This window comes from Dipodomys merriami, unplaced genomic scaffold, assembly GCF_024711535.1.
Source record: "Dipodomys merriami isolate MVZ:Mamm:240054 unplaced genomic scaffold, mDipMer1.0.p SCAF_2227, whole genome shotgun sequence".
Lineage (NCBI taxonomy): Eukaryota > Metazoa > Chordata > Mammalia > Rodentia > Heteromyidae > Dipodomys > Dipodomys merriami.
The window spans coordinates 28,963-50,338 of NW_027203635.1; the positions used below are offsets into that span (position 1 = coordinate 28,963).

Here is a 21,376-nt window from a genome sequence, read left to right on the forward strand (position 1 = left end):
ATGGCAGAGAACTGTGGATGTGAGTTCGTCCTCTGGGGAACACGGGGAGAGGTGTGGGGACCCGGGGTGGGAGGGCTTCGATTGTTCTATGAAGCCCCCCCCCCAGATGTCCCACCATGCCCCGGGGTGGGGGTTGCAGGGCCCCGCCACAGGCCTGGAAAGACGAGGTGAGGGGCTGATGTACTGGTGGGGGCAACAGCAGCCTGGCCCTGGGGTGGCCGGATGTTACTCAGCTCTTCCCCACTTCCTGCTTCCAGCATTCTCTTCCAGGAAACGGGGAGCATCATGGGAAGGACGGGATCCTGGACGCCAAGTTGGTCAGGAGAGGGCCTGGAGGGAGGGGGAGTCCTTCCATCCCTCTTCCCATTCACCCATCCATCCATCCACCCATCCATCCATCCACCCATCCATCCATCCATCCACCCAACCATCCATCCACTCACCCACCCATCCATTCATCCATCCATCCATCCATCCATCCATCAATCCATATCCCCATCCATCCATCCACCCACCCACCTATTCATCCACCCATCCACCTATTCATCCACCCATCTATCCATCCACCCATCCACCTATTCATCCATCCACCTATTCATCCATCCATCCACCCACCCATCCATCCATCCACCCATCCAACCATTCATCCATCCACCCACCCATCCATCCACCCATCCATCCATACACCCAACCACCCATCCATCCACCCATCCACCCACCCATCCATCCATCCACCCATCCATCCATCCACTGTGCATCCATCCATCCACCCATCCATCCATCCACCCATCCACCTATCCATCCATCCATCCATCCATACATACATACATACATCCACCCATCCACCCATCCATCCACCCATCCATCCATCCATCCACCCATCCATCCATCCACCCATTCCCCCATCCACTCATCCATCCAACCATCCATCCATCCACCCATCCATTCACCCATCCATCCATCCATCCACCCATCCACCTATCCATCCATCCATCCACCCATCCACCTATCCATCCATCCATCCACCCATCCATCCACCCATCCACCGCTCCTCCTCCTCTCTCTCCTCCTCAGGTCGCACAGCGGCTGCGCAGCCCCACCCCTCGCCTTCCTCCTCCTCCTCCTCCTCCCCCCTGGCCCCTGCGCAGGCCCCACCCCCTCGCGCCCCAACTTCCTGCTGCTCTTGGCCGATGACCTGGGCCTGGGCGACCTGGACAGCTTCGGGAACCGCAGCCTGCGGTGAGCAGAGGGGGAGGCCCGGATGTGGGGCCTTAGTTACCCGGATGTGGGAGCTCAGATCCCTGGATGTTCCACCAGGAGAACTGTATAGACATCTAGTAACTCAGTTCCCCAGATGTTGGATGTTAGTGCCCCGGATGTTGGATATCATGTCCCGGGATGTTAAATCTTAGTACCCCGGATGTGGGAGATCATGTCCTCAGATATTGGACTTAAGTGTCCCGGATGTAGGAGCTCAGGTCCCCAGATGTTGGAGGTTAGTGCCCCGAATGTTGGAGCTCAGGTCCCCGGATGTGGGATGTTAGTGCCCCGGATGTTGGAGGACAGGTCCAAGGATGTTAGATCTTAATGCCCCAGATGTGGGAAATCAGGTTCTCGGATGTTAGATGTTAGTGCTCCGAATGTTGGAGATCAGGTCCCTGGATGTTAGATGTTAGTACCCCGGATGTTAGATGTCAGGTGCTCGGATGTTGAAGATCAGGTCCCCGGATGTTGGATATCAGGTCCCCGGATGTTACATGTTAGTATCCCGGATGTTAGAGCTCAGTTCCCCAGATGTTCCACCAGGAGAACTGTATAGACATCTAGTGGACCTCACGTCCCCGGATGTTGGATGTTAGGTCTCCGGATGTTGGAGTTCAATTCCCAGGATGTTGGATCTCAGTTCCCTGGATGTTGAAGATCAGATCCCCTGATGTGGGATGTTAGTGCCCCGGATGTTGGAGATCAGGTCCTCGGATGTTAAATCTTAGTATACCCCAGATGTGGGAAATCAGGTTCCCGGATGTTACATGTTAGTACCCCAGATGTTGGAGATCAGGCCCCCGGATGTTGGACCTCAGATCCCTGGATGTTGGATGTTAGGTCCCCGGATGTTGGAATTCAATTCCCTGGATGTTGGATCTTAGTACCTCGGATGTTGGATGTCAGGTCCCCGGATGTTTGAAATCAGAACCCGGATGTTGGGCCTTAGCTCCCCGGATGTAGGAGCCCAGTCCACAGATATAGATCTTAGTACTCTGGATGTGGGATCTCAGGGCCCCAGATGTTGGATCTTAGATCTCCAGATGTTGGCCCTCAGGTTCCCAGATGTTGGATGCCAGGTCCCCAGATGTTGGACCTCAGGTCCCCAGATGTTGGATCTTAGTACCCCGGATGTGGGATCTCAGGTCCCCGGATGTGGGATCTCAGGGCCCCGGATGTTGGAGTTTAGCTCCTGGGATGTTGGGCATTAGATCCCCGGATGTTAGACCCCAGGTCCCTGTATGTTCTTGGCTGTGACTCAGTTTGCTTCTCCCCACACAGCATCCCGCACCTGGACGGCCTGGCCCGCGATGGCGTGCGGCTGACCCAGCACCTGGCAGCAGCGTCCGTCTGCAGCCCAAGCCACGCAGCCTTCCTGACGGGACGCTACCCTGTGCGCCTGGGTCAGTATGGGGGGGTGGGACATCCGGGGAACGGAGGGAGCGGTGGGGGGGAGGCGGTGGGGGGGGAGGCGGGGGCGGGACATCCGGGGATCTGAGAGCCAACATCCAGGGTACTAAGATCCAACATCCGTGGACCTGATATCCAACATCTGGGGATCTGAGACCCAACATCCGGGGATCTAAAGCCCAACATCCGGGGAACTGAGCACCAACATCGGGGTACTGAGCTCTAACATCCAGGGACTTCATCTCTAACATCCGGGTTACTAAGATCCAACATCCGGGGATCTGAGCACCAACATCCAGGGCACTGAACTCTAACATCCGGGGACCTTATCTCTAACATCCATTGTACTAAGATCCAACATCCGGGGATCTGAGGCCTAACATTCTGGGAATTGAACTCCAACATCCGAGGATCTGACATCCACCATCCGGGATACTAAGATCCAACATCCGGGAACCTGAGCCCCAACATCCGGGGAACTGAGCTCCAACATCTGGGGATCTGAGGGCCAACATACCCGAATCTGAGCTCCAATATACGGGGTAGTAAGATCCAACATCCAGGGAACTGAGCTACAACATCCGGGTAACTGAAGTCCAACATCTGGGGTCCTGATATCCACCATACAGGGCACTGAACTCCATCATCCGGGGATGAGGGCCAACATCCGGGATACTAACATCCAACATCCGGGGACCTGAGGTCCAACATCCAGGGAACTGAGGCCCAACATCTAGGGCACTGAGGTCAACCAGAGGGAGGGGAGGACTTCTCCGAGGATCTCAGGTTCAAATCCCTGAGACTCTGGGACTTCCCCCCTGAACCACCAGGAAACCGGAAGTGATGCCATATTGGTTTCCCCCGAGGGCTCCCAGGGCTGGGGTCCTTTCCACCCCGGGTGGGCAGGTCCCAGGCTATCCCAGACACAGCAGGCCTTCCCCTTGAAGGTGCTAGATGCCCCCTCCTTACCCAGGACGCCATCATCACTGACCTAGGGTCCTTCTCCTCTCTCTTGGAAGGCATGGTGGGCGGCCGTGTCTGGCGGGCTGCCCACTTCCGAGATCACCTTCGCCAAGATCCTGCAGCAGCAGGGATATGCCACCGGCCTCATAGGTAAGAGAGAAGTCATCCATCCACCCATCCATCTATCCACCCATCCCCCATCCATCCATCCATCCATCCATCCATCCACCCATCCATCCATCCATCCACCCCTCCATCCATCCATCCATCCACCCATCCACCCATCCATCCATCCATCCACTCATCCATCCATCCATCCACCCATCCACCTATTCATCCATCCATCCATCCACTCACCCATCCATCCATCCATCCATCCATCCATCCATCCATCCACCCATCCATCCACCCACCCATCCATCCAACCATCCATCCACCCATCCACCCATCCACCCATCCATTCACTCATCCATCCATCTCTTCCCCTCCAGGCAAATGGCACCTGGGCCTCAACTGTGAGTCCCCCACTCACCACTGCCACCACCCCCTGAACCATAGGTTCGACTCCTTCTTCGGGGTCCCCTTCACCCTGATGGGGGACTGCCTGCAAGCGGAGCCCTCGGAGAAGCGAGCGTGTCTGCAAGGGCCCCTGGACCTGGGGGCGCAGCTGCTGCTTCTTTCCCAGCTCTGCCTGGCCGCTGGGAAGCTCACGGGCCTGCTGGGCCTGCGCTGGGTGCCCAGGGTGCTGGGCCCCGGATGTGGGGCCTTGCTCCTGGCCTGCACCTCCCGCCTCCTAGGTGTCTTCATCGTCCACGCCGACTGCTTCCTGATGAGGGATCACCAGGTCGTCCAGCAGCCTCTGAGGTTCGAGGCCAGCACGGGGCTGTTCTTGCGGGAGGCTGAGGCCTTCATCCACAGGTCAGCCTGGGGTCGGGGAGGGGGACAGATGCCATCTACTAGTTCTCTATAGTCAACTGGTAGACCTTAGATCCCCGGATGTACATCCAGTAGATCTCTATAGTCAACTGTCAACCTCAAATCCTGAATGTTCCACTAGGAGATCTCTATAGGCATCTGGTAGACCTCAGATCCCCGGATGTACATCCAGTAGATCTCTGTAGTCAACTGGTCAATCTCAAATCCCTGGATGTTCCATCAATAGATCTCTATAGACATCTGGTAGACCTCAGATCCCCTGATGTACATCTACTAGATCTCTATAGTCAACTGGTAGACCTCAGGTGCCCAGATGTATATCCAGTAGATCTCTATAGTCAACTGTCAACCTCAAATCCCCGGATGTTCCATCAATGGATCTCTATAGACATCTGGTAGTCCTCAAATCCCTGAATGTCATATCTAGTACATCTCTATAGACATCTGGTAGACCTCAGGTTCCCGGATGTTCCATCAGTAGATCTGCAGAGACATCTGGTAGAATCAAGTCCCAGGATGTTACATCCAGTAGATCTCTATAGACATCTGGTAGACCTCAGGTCCTTGGATGTTCCATCTAGTAGATCTGTAGAGACATCTGGTAGACCTCAGATCAGACCACGATCAATCATTGGTAGTATTGATCAGATCATGATCGATTATTGGTAATAACTGTTCAGATGATGTTCGATTATTGGTAATAACTGATCAGCTCATGTTCAATTATTGGTATTATCGATCAGATGATGTTCGATTATTGGTATTATCGATCACATCACGATCGAATATTGGTATTATTGATCAGATCCTGTTCGATTATTAGTAATATCTGATCAGCTCATGTTCTATTATTGGTCATATCGATCAGATGATGTTTGATTATTGGTAATAACTGATCAGATCTGTTCGATTATTGGTAATAACTGATCAGATCACGATCGATTATTGGTATTTTCAATCAGATCACTATTGATTATTGGTATTATCGATCAGATCATGATCGATTATTGGTATTATCGATCACATCATGATCGATTATTGGTATTTTCGATCAGATCAGGATCGATTATCAATCATCTGATCGATTATTGGCAATATCTGATCAGGTCAGTTATTGGTGAGGTTATTGATGATGGGGGCGGGGTCTGACGTGGGTCCGCAGGCACCAGGCCCGCCCCTTCCTCCTCCTCGTCTCCTTCCTCCACGTCCACGTCCCGCTGGTCACCTCACCCGCCTTCTGGGGCTGCAGCTCGCACGGCGCCTACGGCGACGTGGAGGAGCTTGACTGGATGGTGGGTGAGTGCAGGGGGGGAACTGAGGCACGGTGCGTGGGATGGGGGAAACTGAGGCACGGGGGTGGGGTGAGTGGGTTGGGGGAAACTGAGGCACGGAGATGGGGTGAGCGGGATGGGGGAAACTGAGGCATGGGAACGGGGTCAATGGGTTGGGGTAAACGGAGGCACGGTGCACTTGGATAAACTGAGTCACTGGGCATGTTGGGGGTAAACTGAGGCATGGTGCACTTGGGTAAACTGAGGCACGGTGCATGTTGGGTAAACTGAAGCACGGTGCATGTTCAGGGTGAACTGATGCACGGTGCATTTGGGTAAACTGAGTCACTGGGTATTGGGGTAAACTGAGGCACGGTGTATTTGGGTAAACTGAGTCACTGGGCATGTTGGGTAAACTGAGGCATGGTGCATGTTGGGTAAACTGAGGCACTGGGCATGTTGTGTAAACTGAGGCATGGTGCATGTTGGGTAAACTGAGGCACGGGGATGAGGTGAGTGGGTTGAGTAAACTGAGGCACTGGGATGGGGGTAAACTGAGGCCCGGTGAGCATTGGGGGTAAACTGAGGCACGGTGCCTGTTGGGTAAACTGAGTCATTGGGCATAAACTGAAGCACGATGGAAATTTGTAAACTGAGTCACGATGCATGTTGGGTAAACTGAGGCATGGTGCATGTTGGGGGTAAACCTAGGCACGGTGGACGCTGGGGGTAAACTGAGGCACGGATCCATTGCCCCCCCACAGGGCGACTGCTGGTGGCGCTGGACGGCGCAGGGCTGGGGCGCTGCACCCTTGTCTACTTCACGTTGGATCACGGTGCCTCGCTGGAGGCCCGGGCTGGGGGCGCCCGCCTCGGGGGTTCCAACAGCGTGCACCGAGGCGAGGGGGAAACTGAGGCAGGATGGGCGGGGGTCTCCCACGCGGCCCGACCCCGCCATTGACCTTTGCCCTTCGCTCCCCCCTTGCAGGTGGCAAAGGCATGGGTGGCTGGGAGGGTGGCATCCGGGTTCCCGGGCTGGCGTGCTGGCCCGGGACGCTGCCTGCAGGGCGCCTGGTGCCTGAGCCCACCAGCCTCATGGACCTGTTCCCCACCGTGGTGCGCCTGGCCGGGGGCTGGGTTCCGGCGGACAGGTAGTCGTTCGCCGGCCTGGGTCCCCACGGGGTGGGTGGGAAGGGGGGTCATCCGGGGCCTCAGGGATCCCGAGGGGGGGAGGCTGAGGCCTGCACATCCGGGTCTCTGGGGGCTCAGAAGCCTACACATCCGGGTCTCTGAGGGCTCAGACCTGCACATCCGGGTCTCTAAGACCCAAGACCCGGGGCTCAGGCCTTGACATCCGGGTCTCTGGGGGCTCAGAAGCCTTTACATCCGGGTAACTAAGGGCTCAGGCCTGCAAATCCGGGCCTCTGAGCACTCAGAAGCCTGGACATCTGGGTCTCTGAGGACTCAGGCCTTCATATCGGGGTCTCTAAGGCATCAGGGCTGCACATCCAGGTCTCTGAGTACCTAGGCCCAGGTCTCAGTCCTGGACATCCGGGTCTCTGAGGGCTCAGGACTGCACCTCTGGGTCACTGAAGGCTCAGAAGCCTGCACATCCGGGTCTCTGGGATCTCAGGCCTGCACATCCGGGTCTCTGGGGGCTCAGAAGCATGGACATCCGGGTCTCTGAGCGCTCAGAAGCTTGGATATTCGGCTCTCTGAGGCCTCAGGCCTACACATCCAGGTCTCTAAGACCAGAGGCCTGTGTCTTAGACCTGCACATCCGGGTCTCTGAGGGCTCAGAAACCTGGACATCTGGGTCTCTGGGATCTCTGGCCTGCACATCCGGACCTCTGAGCACTCAGAAGCCTGCACATCCGGGTCTCTACAGGCTCAAGCCTTGACATCCGGGTCTCTGGGGGCTCTGGCCTGCACATCCGAGTCTCTGAGCGCTCAGAAGCCTGCACATCCGGGTCCCGCAGGGAGGTGGACGGCCGGGACCTGATGCCCGTGCTGCTGAGGACGGCGCAGGCCGCAGGCCACAACTTCCTGCTGCACTACTGCGAGGCCCGGCTGCACGCCGTGCGCTGGTTCAACCGCCCAAGTGAGTGCCTCAACCTCCGCGGGGCCCCAGGGCGGGGGAGGGGGCTGCATGCGAGCGCGCAGGGACCCGGATGCAAGGCCTGGGGTGGGAGACCTGGATGTGGGAATCCTCGGATGTGGGAATCCCGGGATGTGAGGACCTGGATGGAAGGCATGAGATGGGAATCCCCGGATGTAAGGTCCCGGATGTGAAGTCCCCAATGGGAATTCCCGGATGTGAGACTCCAGATGTGAGGTAATGGATGAGAATCCCTGGATGTGAGGCCCCGGATGTGAGATCCCGGATGTGAGGCCTCGGATGGGAATCCCCAGATGTGAGGCCCCGGATGTGAGGTCCCAGATGGGAATCCCTGGCTGTGAGGTCCCGGATGTGAGGCCCCGCATGTGAATCCCCGGATGTGAAGTACCGCATGTGAATCCCCGGATGTGAGGGCCTGGATGTGAATCCCTGGATGTGAGGTCCTAGATGGGAATCCCCGGATGTGAATACCCAGATGTGAGGTCCTGGATGGGAATCCCGGATGTAAGGTCTTGCGTGTGAATGCCCTGATGTGAATCCCCGGATGTGATGTCCTGGATGTGAATTCCCGGATGGGAATCCCCGGATGTGAGGCCCCGGATGTTACTCCTTTCTCCCCACCCCCCGCAGGCTGCACGGTGTGGAAGCTGCACTTCGCCACTCCGTGCTTCGACCCGCCGGGCTCGGGCGCCTGCCTCGGTTTCCCTGCCTGCGCCTGCTCCAGGCGGTGCATGACCCGCCACCGGCGGCCACTGCTCTTTGACCTGACGGCGGACCCGGGGGAGACCCGCCCGCTGCGGGGCCCGATGGCGACGCGCAGGCGCGTGGAGGCTGCAGTGGCCCGGATGCTGCGCACGTGCCGCCCCCGTGCGGCCCCGCCCCTCGCCCTTGCACACAACACCTGGAGCCCGTGCCTGCAGCCCTGCTGCGTGCCCGGACCGCTCTGTTCCTGCGACCACCTGATCCCCGACCTCTGACCCCGACCCGACCCCCAACCCCCAACTGCCCGGTGCTACGGCAGATCCTGGCCTGCGCCTCTCACATCCAGGGACTCACATCCGAGTATTAAACATCCGGGTATACTCAAATACAGAGATTCCCACATCCGGGGATTCCCACATACAGACTCTCCACATCCAGGGATTCCTACATCTGGGGATTCTCACATCCGGGGATTCTCACTTCTGGGGACTCACATCCGGGGATTCCCGGGGATGTATTCACACATCCGGGGAATCCTACATCCGGGGACTTTTACACCCGGAGAGTCTCACATCCAGAGACTCTCACATCCGGGGATTCCCACATACAGACTCTCACATACGGTGATTCTCACATCCGGAGATTCTCACATCCAGAGATTTCCACATCCGGGGATTCTCATATCCGGGGATTCCCACTTCCAGGGATGCTCAGACCAGGGAATTCCCACATCTGGGGAAATCTCACATCCAGAGACTCTCACATCCGGGGATTCTCACATTTTTGGATTTTCACATCCGGGAATTCTCAGATCCAGGGATTCTCACATCCGGGGATTCCCACAGCCAGGGATTCTCACATCCAGGGATTCCCACATCTAGAGATTCCTACATCCCGGGATTGTCACATCCGGGGACTTTTACATCCAGAGACTCTCACATGTGGGGACTCTTACATCTGGGAACTCCTACATCTGGGGATTCCCACATCCGGGGATTTTCACATTCAGAGAGTCTCACATCATGGGATTCTCAGACCCAGGGCTTCACATATCCTGGGACTCTCACATCCTGAGCCTCTCATCCTGGACCTCCACCTCGGGCCTCCCATCCAGGGCCTTTCCCCAGCCTCCCATCCGGAGCCCTGTCACATCCGGGCCTCTCTCCTCTAGCTTCCCACACAATAAAACCTCGTGAGCACCGTACCGCACGGCAGGGTCAGCGGTCACGGGGGTCAGAGGCCGGGCACTGGTCCTGCCTTCCATTTCAGGTCATTTCCAGTTGTTGCTAGCATACAGGGCTGGTCCTGCCTTCCATTTGAGGCCATTTCCGGTCATTGCTATGGTATAGGACTGGTCCCGCCTTCCATTTCAGGCCACTTCCAGTCGTTGCTAGTGTATAGGACTACTCCCACCTTCCATTTCAGGCCACTTCCGGTCATTGCTAGGGTATAGGACTAGACCCACCTTCCATTTCAGGTCACTTCCAGTCGTTGCTAGGGTATAGGACTAGTCCCACCTTCCATTTCAGATCATTTCTGGTGGTTGCTAGGGTATAGAACTAGTCCTGCCTTCCATTTCAGGCCATTTCCGGTGGGTTGCTAGGATACAAGCTTGGTCCCGCCCTCCTCCAGGACGTCCCACCACCTAGATTCACACCTGATTGGCTTATTCCATGAAAGCCCTCCCTCACTTTCCTAATTCCCTTGTCATTGGTCCAGCTGTAAGACACGCCCCTTAGCCCCCCCACAAATCCAACTCGCTGCTGATTGGACCTCACACCACAGTCCTCCTAACTACGTGAACTCGGATTCAGATTGGCCCAGCGGGATTGGAGATGTGGGGTACCTGGATGTTGGACCACTCTGGGGGGGGGGGGTTGGGTGGATGGATGGGTGGATGACCAGGCCTTCAAACTCTTCCCCTTCTGTGCCTGTCCCAGGGGACCCCAATGACCTCTCCAGGGATTGACCCAGGTGGGCCTATAGCTCCTTATTGCAGTAGGATAAGTCATGTCGGAGGTCTGTGTCTCCCTAGGCCTAGGATGCATTGCACCTGCATGATATCCAGGTCTTCTCTGGAGGGAGGGCCCCATTGGCTTCCCCGGGGACTCCTCCAGCCGCACCCCCTGCTCTGATTGGCTGACACGCCTGTCTCCCACCCAGGGAAGCTGCGGGTCCAGTTCGGCCTCTTCCTTGGGTGAGGTTAAAAGGCAGGGCGTGCTGTCCATCATCTCTGGGCCCCACCCCCTGCCAAGCCAATAGCTGGAGACTCGATCTGTGTGAAGCCACGCCCCTTCGTGGCTAGTTCTGTGGACTCTGTTTATGCCCATCACCCAGAGGTCCCGCCCACTAGTGAATGTATGGGCGTAGGGGCTGTCCTTCACTTCCAGGTCCCGCTTCCTGGCTGTTGGAAGGCCACAGGGGCTGTCTGTCTCTTCCAGGTCCTGCCCCTGGCTGTTGGAAGGCCATAGGGGCTGTCTGTCACCTCCAGGCCCCGCCCCCTGGCTGTTGAAAGACCACAGGGGCTGTTTGTCTCCTCCAGGTCCCACCCTCTGGCTGTTGTGTGGACATTTGTCCTGTCTGTAACCTTCAGGCCACGCCCCCTTGCAATTAGATGGCCACACGGGCTGTCATTCACCTCCAGGCCACGCCTCCTACGCCATCTTACGTCATGTCAAGCCGAGGCCCCGCCCACAAGTGACTGACGGGACGCTCTAGCTGTCCATCACAATCCTGTCCCGCCCTGCGCCTGTCTCCACACTGCACAGACGCCAGAGGGGAAGGAAACGCTGCGCATGTGCAGGGAGTGGCTCCAAAGGGGTGGAGCCTACGCATGCACAATGGAAAGATGGGTTGGGCAGACAGGCCTGACAGCGCGCATGCACACTTTATGTTGATTTTATTCGTCCTTCCCCCTCCAGGCTCCTTCCACTTCTGCTTCCACCTGCTGCTTGAGGCCCCAGGTTCGAATCCAGCCTCACACCGGGGCGGGGCCTGGTGGGGGAGGGGAGGCACAAGCTGCAGCCACCCGCGGGGGATCATGTGAGGCCCCGCCCCATGCCTCTCCTCATCCGAGCACCCTGGGAGGGGGTGGTTCCCACCTGCATCCTGGCCCGCGCCCCGGAAGCAGCGTCTGCGACCTCCAGACTAGAAGTAGGTGATGGCGGCACCCACCAGGGCCACGACCACCACGGACACGATGGGGGACACGACATGGGCCAGCGCGCTGCCTGGAGGGAGCGGGACTGGACCCGGAAGTGCGGGGGAGAACACACCCGGGAAGGGCGGTGGGGCGTCTCCCTGCAACTTCCGGTCGGGAAGTGCCCAGAAACAGGAAGCGAGCCAAGGTGAAGGGGGGGACAAGGGTGCCTGACCGGAAGTGCTATCACAGCCTTGACTGGAAGTGTCCATGAACAGGGACCGGAAGTGCCCATAGTCAAGACCAGAAGTTGTTATATACTAGGGACCGGAAGTCTCCACAGTCAAGACCGGAAGTTCCTACACACTAGGGACTGGAAGTGCCCTTCCAATCAGGACCGGAAGTGCCTTTCCCATCAGGACCGGAAGTTTCTCTACACTAGGGACCGGAAATCACCAGTCAGGATGGGAAGTTCCTATGTACTAGGGACTGGAAATCTCCACAGTCTAAACCGGAAGTTCCTATACACTAGGGACCAGAAGTTCCCATAGTCAATACCAGAAGTTCTTATACACTAGGGACCGGAAGTTCCTCTACACTAGGGACTGGAAGTGCCCTTCCAATCAGGACCAGAAGTTCCTATACACTAGGGACCGGAAGTGCCCTTCCAATCAGGACCGGAAGTTCCTGTACACTTGGACCAGAAGTCCCCATAGTCAAGACCAGAAGTTGTTATATACTAGGGACCGGAAGTCTCTACAGTGAAGACCGGAAGTTCTTATACACTAGGGACCGGAACTCCCCATCGTCAGGGCCGGAAGTGCCCATAGTCAGGACCGGAAGTTCCTATATACTAGGGACCAGAAGTGCCCAGTCAAGACTGGAAGTTCGTATATACTAGGGACCGGAAGTGCCTTTCCAATCAGGACCGCAAGTTCCTATACACTAGGGACTAGCAGTCCCTAGTCGGAACTGGAAGTTGTTATATACTAGGGACCGGAAGTTCCCAATCAGGACTGGAAGTTCCAATACTCTGGACCGGAAGTTCACATACTGTCAGGAGTGGAAGTTCTCATGCAGGCCGGAAGTCCCAAGACAATCTGTACTGGAAGTCCCCAGGAACTCAGAGACCGGAAGTTCCTTTTCTCTCCGGACCGGAAGTTCGCACTGAGACCGGAAGTGGAGGCGGCAGCGGTCCTGAAGGCCGTGGGTCACACCCGGGCCCAGATCACGAGGGACCGGAAGTGGGGCGGTCGAGGGGGCGGGACTTACCTTGGGGGGGGTCTCCGTGGATCACATGTTCATTGCCAGCACCTGGGGGAGAGGGGGAGGAGAGACGCGGCCCTGGGAGCTCGGCCTCCACATCTGGGTCCCTACATCCGGGTTCCCTATATCCAGGTCCCTACATCCGGGTCCCCACATCTGAATTCCTACATCCGGGTCCCTACATGCAGGTCCTTACATCTGGGTCCTTACATCAGGTCTCTACATCCAGGTCCCTACATCCGGGTTCCTTACATCCGGGTCCCTACTTCTGGGTCCCTACATCCGGGTCCTTACATCCAGGTTCCCTACATCCAAGTCCCTACATCCAGGTCCCTACATCCCTTCCTCCTCATTCGCATCTTCTACATCCGGGTCTCCTCCCCCTGCCTTGGTTTCCCCGTCTTACCGTGTGAGCCTCCATAGCCTCCACCGCCACCTGTGAACAGAGGGGGCGGGGTCAGCCCGGCTTCCACATCGGGTTCCCTACATCTGGGTCCTTACATCGGGGTACTCACATCCGGGTCCCTACATCCGTGATCCCATGTCTGGGTCCCTACATCTGGGCCTCTACATCCGGGTCTCCACACTGGGGTCCCTACATCCGGGTCTCTACATCCAGGCTTCCACATCCGGGTCCCTACATCCGGATCTCTACATCTGGGCCTCCTCACTGGGGTCTCTACATCCGCGTCTCTAAACTGGAGTCTGCACATCCGGGTCTCCACACTAGGGTCTCTACATCCGGGTCTCCACACTGGGGTCCCTACATCCGGGCCTCTACATCTGGGTCTCCACATTGGGGTCTCTACATCCAGGCTTTCACATTCGGGTCCCTACATCTGGGTTTCCATGTCTGGGTCCCTACATCCGGGTCCCCAAATCCGGGCCTCCACACTGGGGTCCCTAAATCTGGGCCTCTACATCTGGGCCGCTCCATCCCCAGCCTCCACATCCGGGCCTCCCCCCCTTCCATGTCCTCATCTCCTGCGCCTGGCGGGGGTCGGGGCTGGGGTGGAGGCCGGCATCGGGGCGGGAGGTGACGTCTGCGGTGAGAGAGCAAGGGAAGATGGAGGCCGGCCTCCCCCCCTTACCCCCTTCCTTCCCCTGATCCCTGACCCCCCTGACCCCTCCTGACCCGCCCACCTCCATCCTGACCCGGGGGTCGCGGCCTGGGCGGGTTGAGCAGCTGCGGGTACAGCCCTGTGTGCCAGGAGTGGGCCATGCCTCAACTTCCCCACCCTGAGTGGGCCTGGTGTGGGGAAGGGGGGGAGGACCCCACTCACCTGAACTGGGCTTCGGGGTGGGATCTGCGGGCGAAGAGAGAGAGGGTGGTGACCCCTGACCTCCCCTGACCCCTCCCTGACCCCCCCTGACCCCTGAACCCAAGGCCTCAGTGGGTGGCAAAGGGTCACATGGGATTCAGGCCCACAGCTGGATCAAGGCCCCACATGAGGCCTAGCGGCCAGGGTGAAGCCATGGGGGGGAAAGGTGAGAGGTCAGGACTCACTGGGTCATCCAGGGCGTCGGCGAGGTCAAAGTCAGCCTGGCCTGAGGGGGGAAGAGGATGGGTGCTGGGGACGGACGGACGGATGGGGAGACAGACAGACACAGAGACGAACAGACAGACAGACCGAGAGGATGACACACAGACAGACAGACAAGGGATGGACAGATGATCAAGACAGGACAGACAGATGACAGACAGAAGAAGCAGATGGACAGCCAGGTGGACAGAACAAGAGGCAGACAGACAGAGAGGAAGACATGGACAGAGAGGAGACAGACAGACAGACACAGGACAGATAGACCCAGACAGAGAGACTGAGAGGCAGGCAGACAGACAAGACAGACACAGAGATGGACAGACAGACAGACCAAGAGGATGACACATGGACAGACAGACAGAGCCAGAGGCAGATGGACAGACAGACAGACAATGAGACAGACAGAGAGGAGACGGACAGACACATGGACAGATAGGGGCCCAGACACAGATGGACCTGCAGACAGACAGAGACAGACAGATGCAGAGACCGAGGGACAGACAGACAGACAGACAGACAGACAGACAGACAAGGGATGGCTGGATGACCAAGACAGAACGAATAGATGGACGGACAGACAGACAGGAGAAGCAGATGGGCAGCCAGGTGGACAGAAAGACCAAGAGGCAGACAGACTGCGAGGAGACAGACAGCCAGACAGACCGAGAGGAGATGGACAGACTGACAGAAGCAGATGGACAGAGACACAGACAGACAGACTGAGACACAGATGGACAGACAGACAGACAAACAGACACAGAGACAGACAGGCCAACAGGACCAGGCCCTGGCCTCCAACAACCTGGCCCGACCTGAAAATCCACTGCCACCTCCCCACCCCACAACCCCAGCCCAGCCCCACGCCCTAAAGTGGGGGACCCGAAACCACCAGGAGAGGGGGGGAAACTAGAAACCACCAAAGAGGGACAACTGGAAACCACCAAACTGGGGAGGGAACTAGAAACCACCAAGGTGGGGGAACTAGAAACCACCAAAAAGGAGAGAACTAGAAATCACCAAGGGAAGAACTAGAAACCACCAAGGGGGGAGAACAAGAAACCACCAAAGAGAGTGGGGGAACTAGAAACCACCAAGGCCTCACCCCGGCCTCCTGGGCCCAGGCCGCAGAGCAGGGCGGCCAGCAGCAGCAGCAGCAGCAGCACAGGTCCTCCTTGAAACTTACAAGGCTATGGTCAAAGTCACCCTAAGCAGGAAAGTCCTTGAAACCCCTGTCCAAATTCAGTGCCAACAAAGCCAGAAGTAGAGCCGTGTGGCTTCACTAGTTGAGGCTAGCCTTGAGAAAAGCAGTTCATGGACTGTGCCCAGATCCTGAGTTCAAGGTCTGGGACTGCCAACAAACAGACATACACAACAATCTGTGCAGCCATCCAGCTAAAGCACGTCACCCTCTTGTCCCCAACTGAATTGGACAGAGTTCCCTGGGAAAGGGGCTGGGGGAGCCACTGTCATCTTGACTCTGCCCATTCTGCATGCATCACAGGATTCCGGCCACACCCCCATTATTTCATGGTTCTTTTTGACCAATGGGATACAAGAATAGTGGCCATGCCCACATTCCATGCTGCCTGGTAGATGGACTAGGCTCTATTAGAACACTCGGAGGCTGAGATCCACAGGGGGAAAATCCTGCCACAGGAGCATGGGCCCGCTGCAGGCACCCGGGCCACCAGGCAGCTCAGTGACAGACTGAGCTGGAGCCACAGGCCCTCTGCCCCATGAGCTGCCACCACAGCATGCATGGGGATGGGAAGAGGGACACATGGGCATCTGAAAAGAAAATCTGCTTCCTCCATGACCTACCTGATGAGGTGGACTTCCAGAGTCCAACAGGTGAGCTCCACCATTGATGCAGCCAGCTTTCGGCACACATCCGAACCATCGAGGAGTCCCTCATGGTATGTAAAGAGCAGAGGTTGGTCTTGAGTGAGCTGTGTTGGGAGAAAGCCCAGTGCATGCACTGGCTGTCCCAGGAGAAGATGGAGAAGAGGACAGTGCTGTGGGAGCTGCTGTTGCTCCTCACAGGGGAAGGCACAGACAGCAGTCCCCAGATGCCAGCACAGGCTGAGCTCCCCACCACCAGCACTGCTTCAGATGCCTCAGGGCCTGTGGTAGGTGAAATGAGGGAGGAGCAGAAAGGTTTTGAAGAATTGCAACTTGAAGACAGCATGGAAACTGCCAGAGGAGAGGTCAGGGTTCCCGACCCCATAGTGGACTCCCCCAAGGAGTATGTCCTGCCCCAGATGCCCCACATCCAGATCTGCCCACAGCTCCCAGGCTCAGAGGAGGAGTGCTCCCCCACTTTCTCCTGTAAACTGATGTGGATGATGACTCTCTATGCGACATACTGACTCTCATAAGCCTTGGCAGCCACCAGAAGTAGGTGGCCAGGTGGCTTTCTCTCAGGCCTCCATCAGCCGGGTGATGGGGAGGTTAAACTGGGGGTCAGGTAGGGCAGAGGCTGCCAGGAGGTGGCCCAAACTCAAGGGTTATCTAATGGCCCATTGGTGGCCAGGAAAGAGGCCCATGTTATGCTTATCACAAAGAATAAATTGTTTTCAAAGCAAAATAAAAAGCCACCAACAAAGATTTGTTCTTCCAGTCCTGGGGCTTGAACTCAGGGCTTGGCCATTGTCCTGAGCTCTTTTTGATCAAGACTGGCACTCTACCAGTTGAGCCCCACCTCCCTTTCCAGCCTTTTCTGTGTGGAATAGAACCCAGGGCTTCAGGCATGCTAGGTGACCACTCTACCACTGAGCCACATTCTCAGCTAGGATGATTCTCCCCCCTCCCAAACCCATATGGCAATTCCTCAGATAAATAGGAAGTAGGTGGTGGTGTATGCATCAAATACCTAGGCCAGCAGCCATCAGGCTTAGTGGGAAAAGATTGTAGTGTAGAAATCTCTGATTTTGCATGCACGTGGTGTGTGTGTGTGTGTGTGTGTGTGTGTGTGTGTGTGTGTGTGTGTGTGTGTGTGTGTGAACTCAGGGCATAGGCTCTATCCCAGAGTTTTCTTGCTCAAGGCTAGTGCTCTACCACTTGAGCCACAGCCCCACTTGCTTTTGGATGGTTAATTGTAGGTAAGAGTCTCAAGGGCTTTCCTGTCCAGGGTGGCTTTGAATCATGATGGGGCCCCAAGGAAGCAAGAGTAAACACAACTCTCAAGTACTATCCCTATGGTGGGCTACTCCTGCACCCTGGGGGCCAGATGTGAAACATGCGGCCCTGTGCCATCATCCTCTAGAGTTCAATTTGGGGAAGTGACCAGAGCCAAGCTGACTTTTGCTCACCCTGATTGCTGATGCCAGAGCAGGTCTGTTCCACCCTAGGCCAAGAGAGCTCCTGGAAACCTGGCTTACCACGGGCACAAAAAAGGGAGAGGTCAGCTCCAGGCTGAGCTAAGAGCCTTTGCCCACAGATACCCCAACTTGGCCTTACTTATCACCATAAGACCTGCCAAAGAACAACCCAAAAAAACAAAATTGGAGCTGTGCCTCCAAGTGGTAGAGCTCTAGCATTGAACCAAAGAGCTCAGGGACAGGGCCCCCAAGCTTTGAGTTCAAGACCCCAGCTGACCTTCCCCCATAAAACACAGGTTGTCTAAATGTGAATTATTATGATTTGTGCAGTATTTCTGAAGAATGGTGATACTGAAGAAAGCACCCTAATTCTAATGACAGCTGAATTTGTGACATACAGCTATGTGCTGAGTCCTTCACAGGGCACTATTTGCTGGGTCCTTCCCACATGGGGAGTCCTCAAAAAGGTGCTGTTTGGTGAGTCATCCCAAAGGGTGCTATGTGCTGAGTCCCTGAGAAGAGTGGGCCATCCTGGGTTTTTCAAAGGGTGCTGTGTGCTGAGTCCATTACACAACGTACTGTATGCTGAGTCCCTCAAAAGGTGTGGTGAGCTACTGCATCCCAAAGGGTCCTGCTATGTGCTGAGCCCTTGCGAAGAGAGGGATGAGGTGAGTTTTTTGAGTGCTGTGTGCCGAGTCCTTTACACAGGGGGCTGTGTACTGTACTTCAAATGGTGCTGTTTGCTGATTGCTTCCACAGTATGGTATGTGCTGAGCCCTTCAAAATTGTTCTATGTGCTGATTTTTTTGAAGGGTGCTGTGCACTGGATGTTTTACACAGGGTGCTTTATACTCAGCCCTTCAAAGGGTGCTGTTTGCCGAGTACTCTACCCAGCATACTACATGCTGAGTCCTCAAAGGGAGCTGTGTGCTGAGTCCTTTACACAGGGTGCTTTGTGCTGTTTTTGGAAGTGTGCTGTGTGTTGAGTCATCCCAAAGGGTGCTATGTTCTGAGTCCTTGAGAGGTAGTTATCCCCAACACTCACACACACACACACAAACACACATACACACACAAGTTTCACTATGCACCTGCTTGGTGTGTGGAGTGGAGGGGGATGGAGGAGAGTCTCCTCCAGGAGTGGGGCTGAGGGGAGATTTGATCTCCCGGACCAGTACTGGGGGTGGGGGGTAGTGCTGAGCTGAGGTAAGGCTGCAATTGCCATGGTCTGGAAGCCTCAGGGCCCAGTCAGGGCTGCAATTGTGGCCAGGGCTGGGGGGCTGGGCCCAGGGGAGGAGGGGCAGGGCCCAGGGGCACACTTTGGTGGCAGCAATGGCCAGGGGCCCAAGGGGGCAGGGGTGTGTGCGCAGCAGGGGCGGGTTTGCCCAGGAGAGGAGTGTGGGGCAGAAACAGAGCTGGGAGAAGAGCGAGCATGAACACAAGCACCAGTGGAAACGGCTTCAGTGGCTGGCGGCTGCTCCGATCATAGCGTGGGTCCTGGCCGGTTGCATAGAGCATGCAGAGCCTGCATGGCAGGCTATGGCCGCGTGTAGCCCCTCGGAGACGTAGCAGCCATGGCGGCCTTGAGTCTGAGGTCCCGGTTAGGGGAGCACAGGAGAGTCAGCAGCTGCTGAGGCAGAGACGGCGGCCACAGGGGAGGAGGCCATTGAGGGGGCGACAGCGGCTGAGGAGAAGGAGAAGAGGCTGAGCGCTGCCCGGCCATGCACCAGCAGACACCCCCCCCCCCCCCCCCCCGCTCCTTCCCAGCAGCGCTGCCTTTCAAACATGGTGCTGCAGGCTCGGACTGGTGGAGCCTCTTGCAGTCACCTGGCGGAGATGGCGCACCCCTGTGGGGCTTGTGGCCTTGACTTGGTCCCCGCCCCAGGTCCTCAGACTCAGGTCGCACACCCAGAGTCGCAGCCTACAGCTTCTCCCAGCAGCTCACGTGAGTGGCCGCCCTGCAGGCCAGCACCTGGCGTGACCCCTGCACCTTGTGACTCCACCACTCTACCCCTTCCACCCCACCCCCGCGGACCCTGAACCTTACCTCTCGCCTCCCCTCTCCTGTCCTACCTGCATCTCCCCAGCACCCCACAGTCCGCCCTGGCTCTGCCACAAATGCACCCCAGGGGTGGGGGTTGGAGCTGGGTGTTGACCTGGGGATCCCAACCCCATCCCTAGCATCCAGTGTCCCAGGAAAATGGGAGCTGCAGGGATGGGTGAGGAGCACCCATCCAGGGGCACCACAGAGCCCCTGGTCTGGAGCAGTGGGAGCCACACAGCCATGCATCTGCACCCTTCCTCTCCCTGGTGGGAACCTGCTGCCTTTAGTCAGAGATGGGGAGCAGCACCTCCACACCTGCCTTCTTAGATCTTTTCCTTTTTGCTGGGGAGGGGGGTGTTGGATACAGAAGATAGGCCCCCTTGCTGTGTGAGCCCTTATTTTCTGTGCTCAGTCACCCTTTCACCTGAGGACATTCCCAGAAGAGCCCACTAGAGAGGTGAGGGCACTGGGGTCAGATAGAAAGTGGATATTTGGGAGAAACACACACCCCCTCTGAGAAACATACACCAGCCTGTACCCCCAACCCCAGCTGTCAACAGTTCTGACTGGGTGATCACATTTCCCAGCTCTGCCAGCTTCTGGTAGTGCTCCCAGTCCATCTGGTCTCCTTGTCCTCCCCAAGAATCTGCCAAGTCGCCCCAAAGTATGTAGGCTGAAAGTAGGGACTCTATCCATGTATATAGACTTTAGGACCCCATCAAAGTCCCCAACAACGCCCGCACCCCAGGTCATACACCACTCTGGAGGCACCATGACCCCCTGCTTTGTTTTCTGTCCAGGATCTGAGGAGCCATGTGTCTCGGGACTCCTTCACCCAGCGTCCTGGCCTAGGGTTTTGGTGAATGAGGAGTCAAAGCTGGATGTTCCCAAGAGGAAGGGGCTGGCAATGGAGAAAGGGGGAGGCAGGATGGTTCTGCATAATTAGAGCATTGTTCCCCTTGGGTGGTTGCCCCTGGTTCTGACAAGGGAACCCCTCTGCTCAAACTGGTACATTGCTCAGATGAGAAAGTAACAAACTCCAGAAAGGCACTGCTCTGAGTCTGTGTTTATGTGTTTGTGTGTTTGTGTCTGTGTGTGTGTGTGTGTGTGTGTGTGTGTGTGTGTAAGAGAGAGAGATGAGTCTTCTGTCACTGATTTAGATTTGTGTTTGTGTTTCTGTGTGTGTGTGTGTGTGTGTGTGTGAGTGTGTGTCTGTGTGTGTGTGTGTGTGTGTGTGTGTGTGTGTGTGTGTGTGTTTGTTGGGAGAGCAGGCAGGATGAGAACAATGAAAATATATTTAAGTCACTGGGTCTAGAAAGAGCAAAAGCATTTTATTTGTTGTTCTTTTTTCATTAATGCCCATTAGGAGACCAGCCACAATTTTTGTTTTCTCTTTCAC

The 21,376-nt window shown here is 56.6% G+C and overlaps 2 protein-coding genes and 1 long non-coding RNA gene across 5 annotated transcripts; 2 read left to right on the plus strand and 1 right to left on the minus strand.

Annotated features, from left to right (window-relative positions):
* LOC138835033 (uncharacterized) lies at positions 1-3,099 on the plus strand. The gene is made up of 4 exons (XM_070033743.1): positions 1-19; positions 258-1,239; positions 2,545-2,666; positions 2,938-3,099. Exons 1-4 carry the CDS (start codon positions 1-3, stop codon positions 2,985-2,987), a joined length of 1,173 nt encoding a protein of 390 aa, XP_069889844.1. The 3' UTR covers positions 2,988-3,099.
* Positions 3,100-3,516: 417 nt separating this feature from the next.
* Positions 3,517-9,914, plus strand: LOC138835034 (arylsulfatase L-like). The gene is made up of 8 exons (XM_070033744.1): positions 3,517-3,579; positions 3,693-3,786; positions 4,128-4,554; positions 5,735-5,868; positions 6,608-6,742; positions 6,832-6,994; positions 7,823-7,944; positions 8,593-9,914. The coding sequence occupies exons 1-8, from the start codon at positions 3,517-3,519 to the stop codon at positions 8,937-8,939; spliced, it is 1,485 nt and encodes a 494-aa protein (XP_069889845.1). The 3' UTR covers positions 8,940-9,914.
* Positions 9,915-11,556: 1,642 nt separating this feature from the next.
* On the minus strand, positions 11,557-16,116 carry LOC138835035 (uncharacterized). 3 transcript variants are annotated; one of them, XR_011374367.1, is made up of 7 exons: positions 15,716-16,116; positions 14,577-14,617; positions 14,353-14,376; positions 13,476-13,505; positions 13,076-13,117; positions 11,766-12,970; positions 11,557-11,658 (listed from the first exon to the last, which is right to left on the minus strand). It is a non-coding gene; the product is annotated as an uncharacterized lncRNA (long non-coding RNA). The 3 variants fall into 3 exon arrangements; XR_011374366.1 differs by having other exon boundaries at positions 12,858-13,117; XR_011374365.1 differs by having other exon boundaries at positions 11,766-13,117.
* Between the last annotated feature and the right edge of the window lie 5,260 nt (positions 16,117-21,376).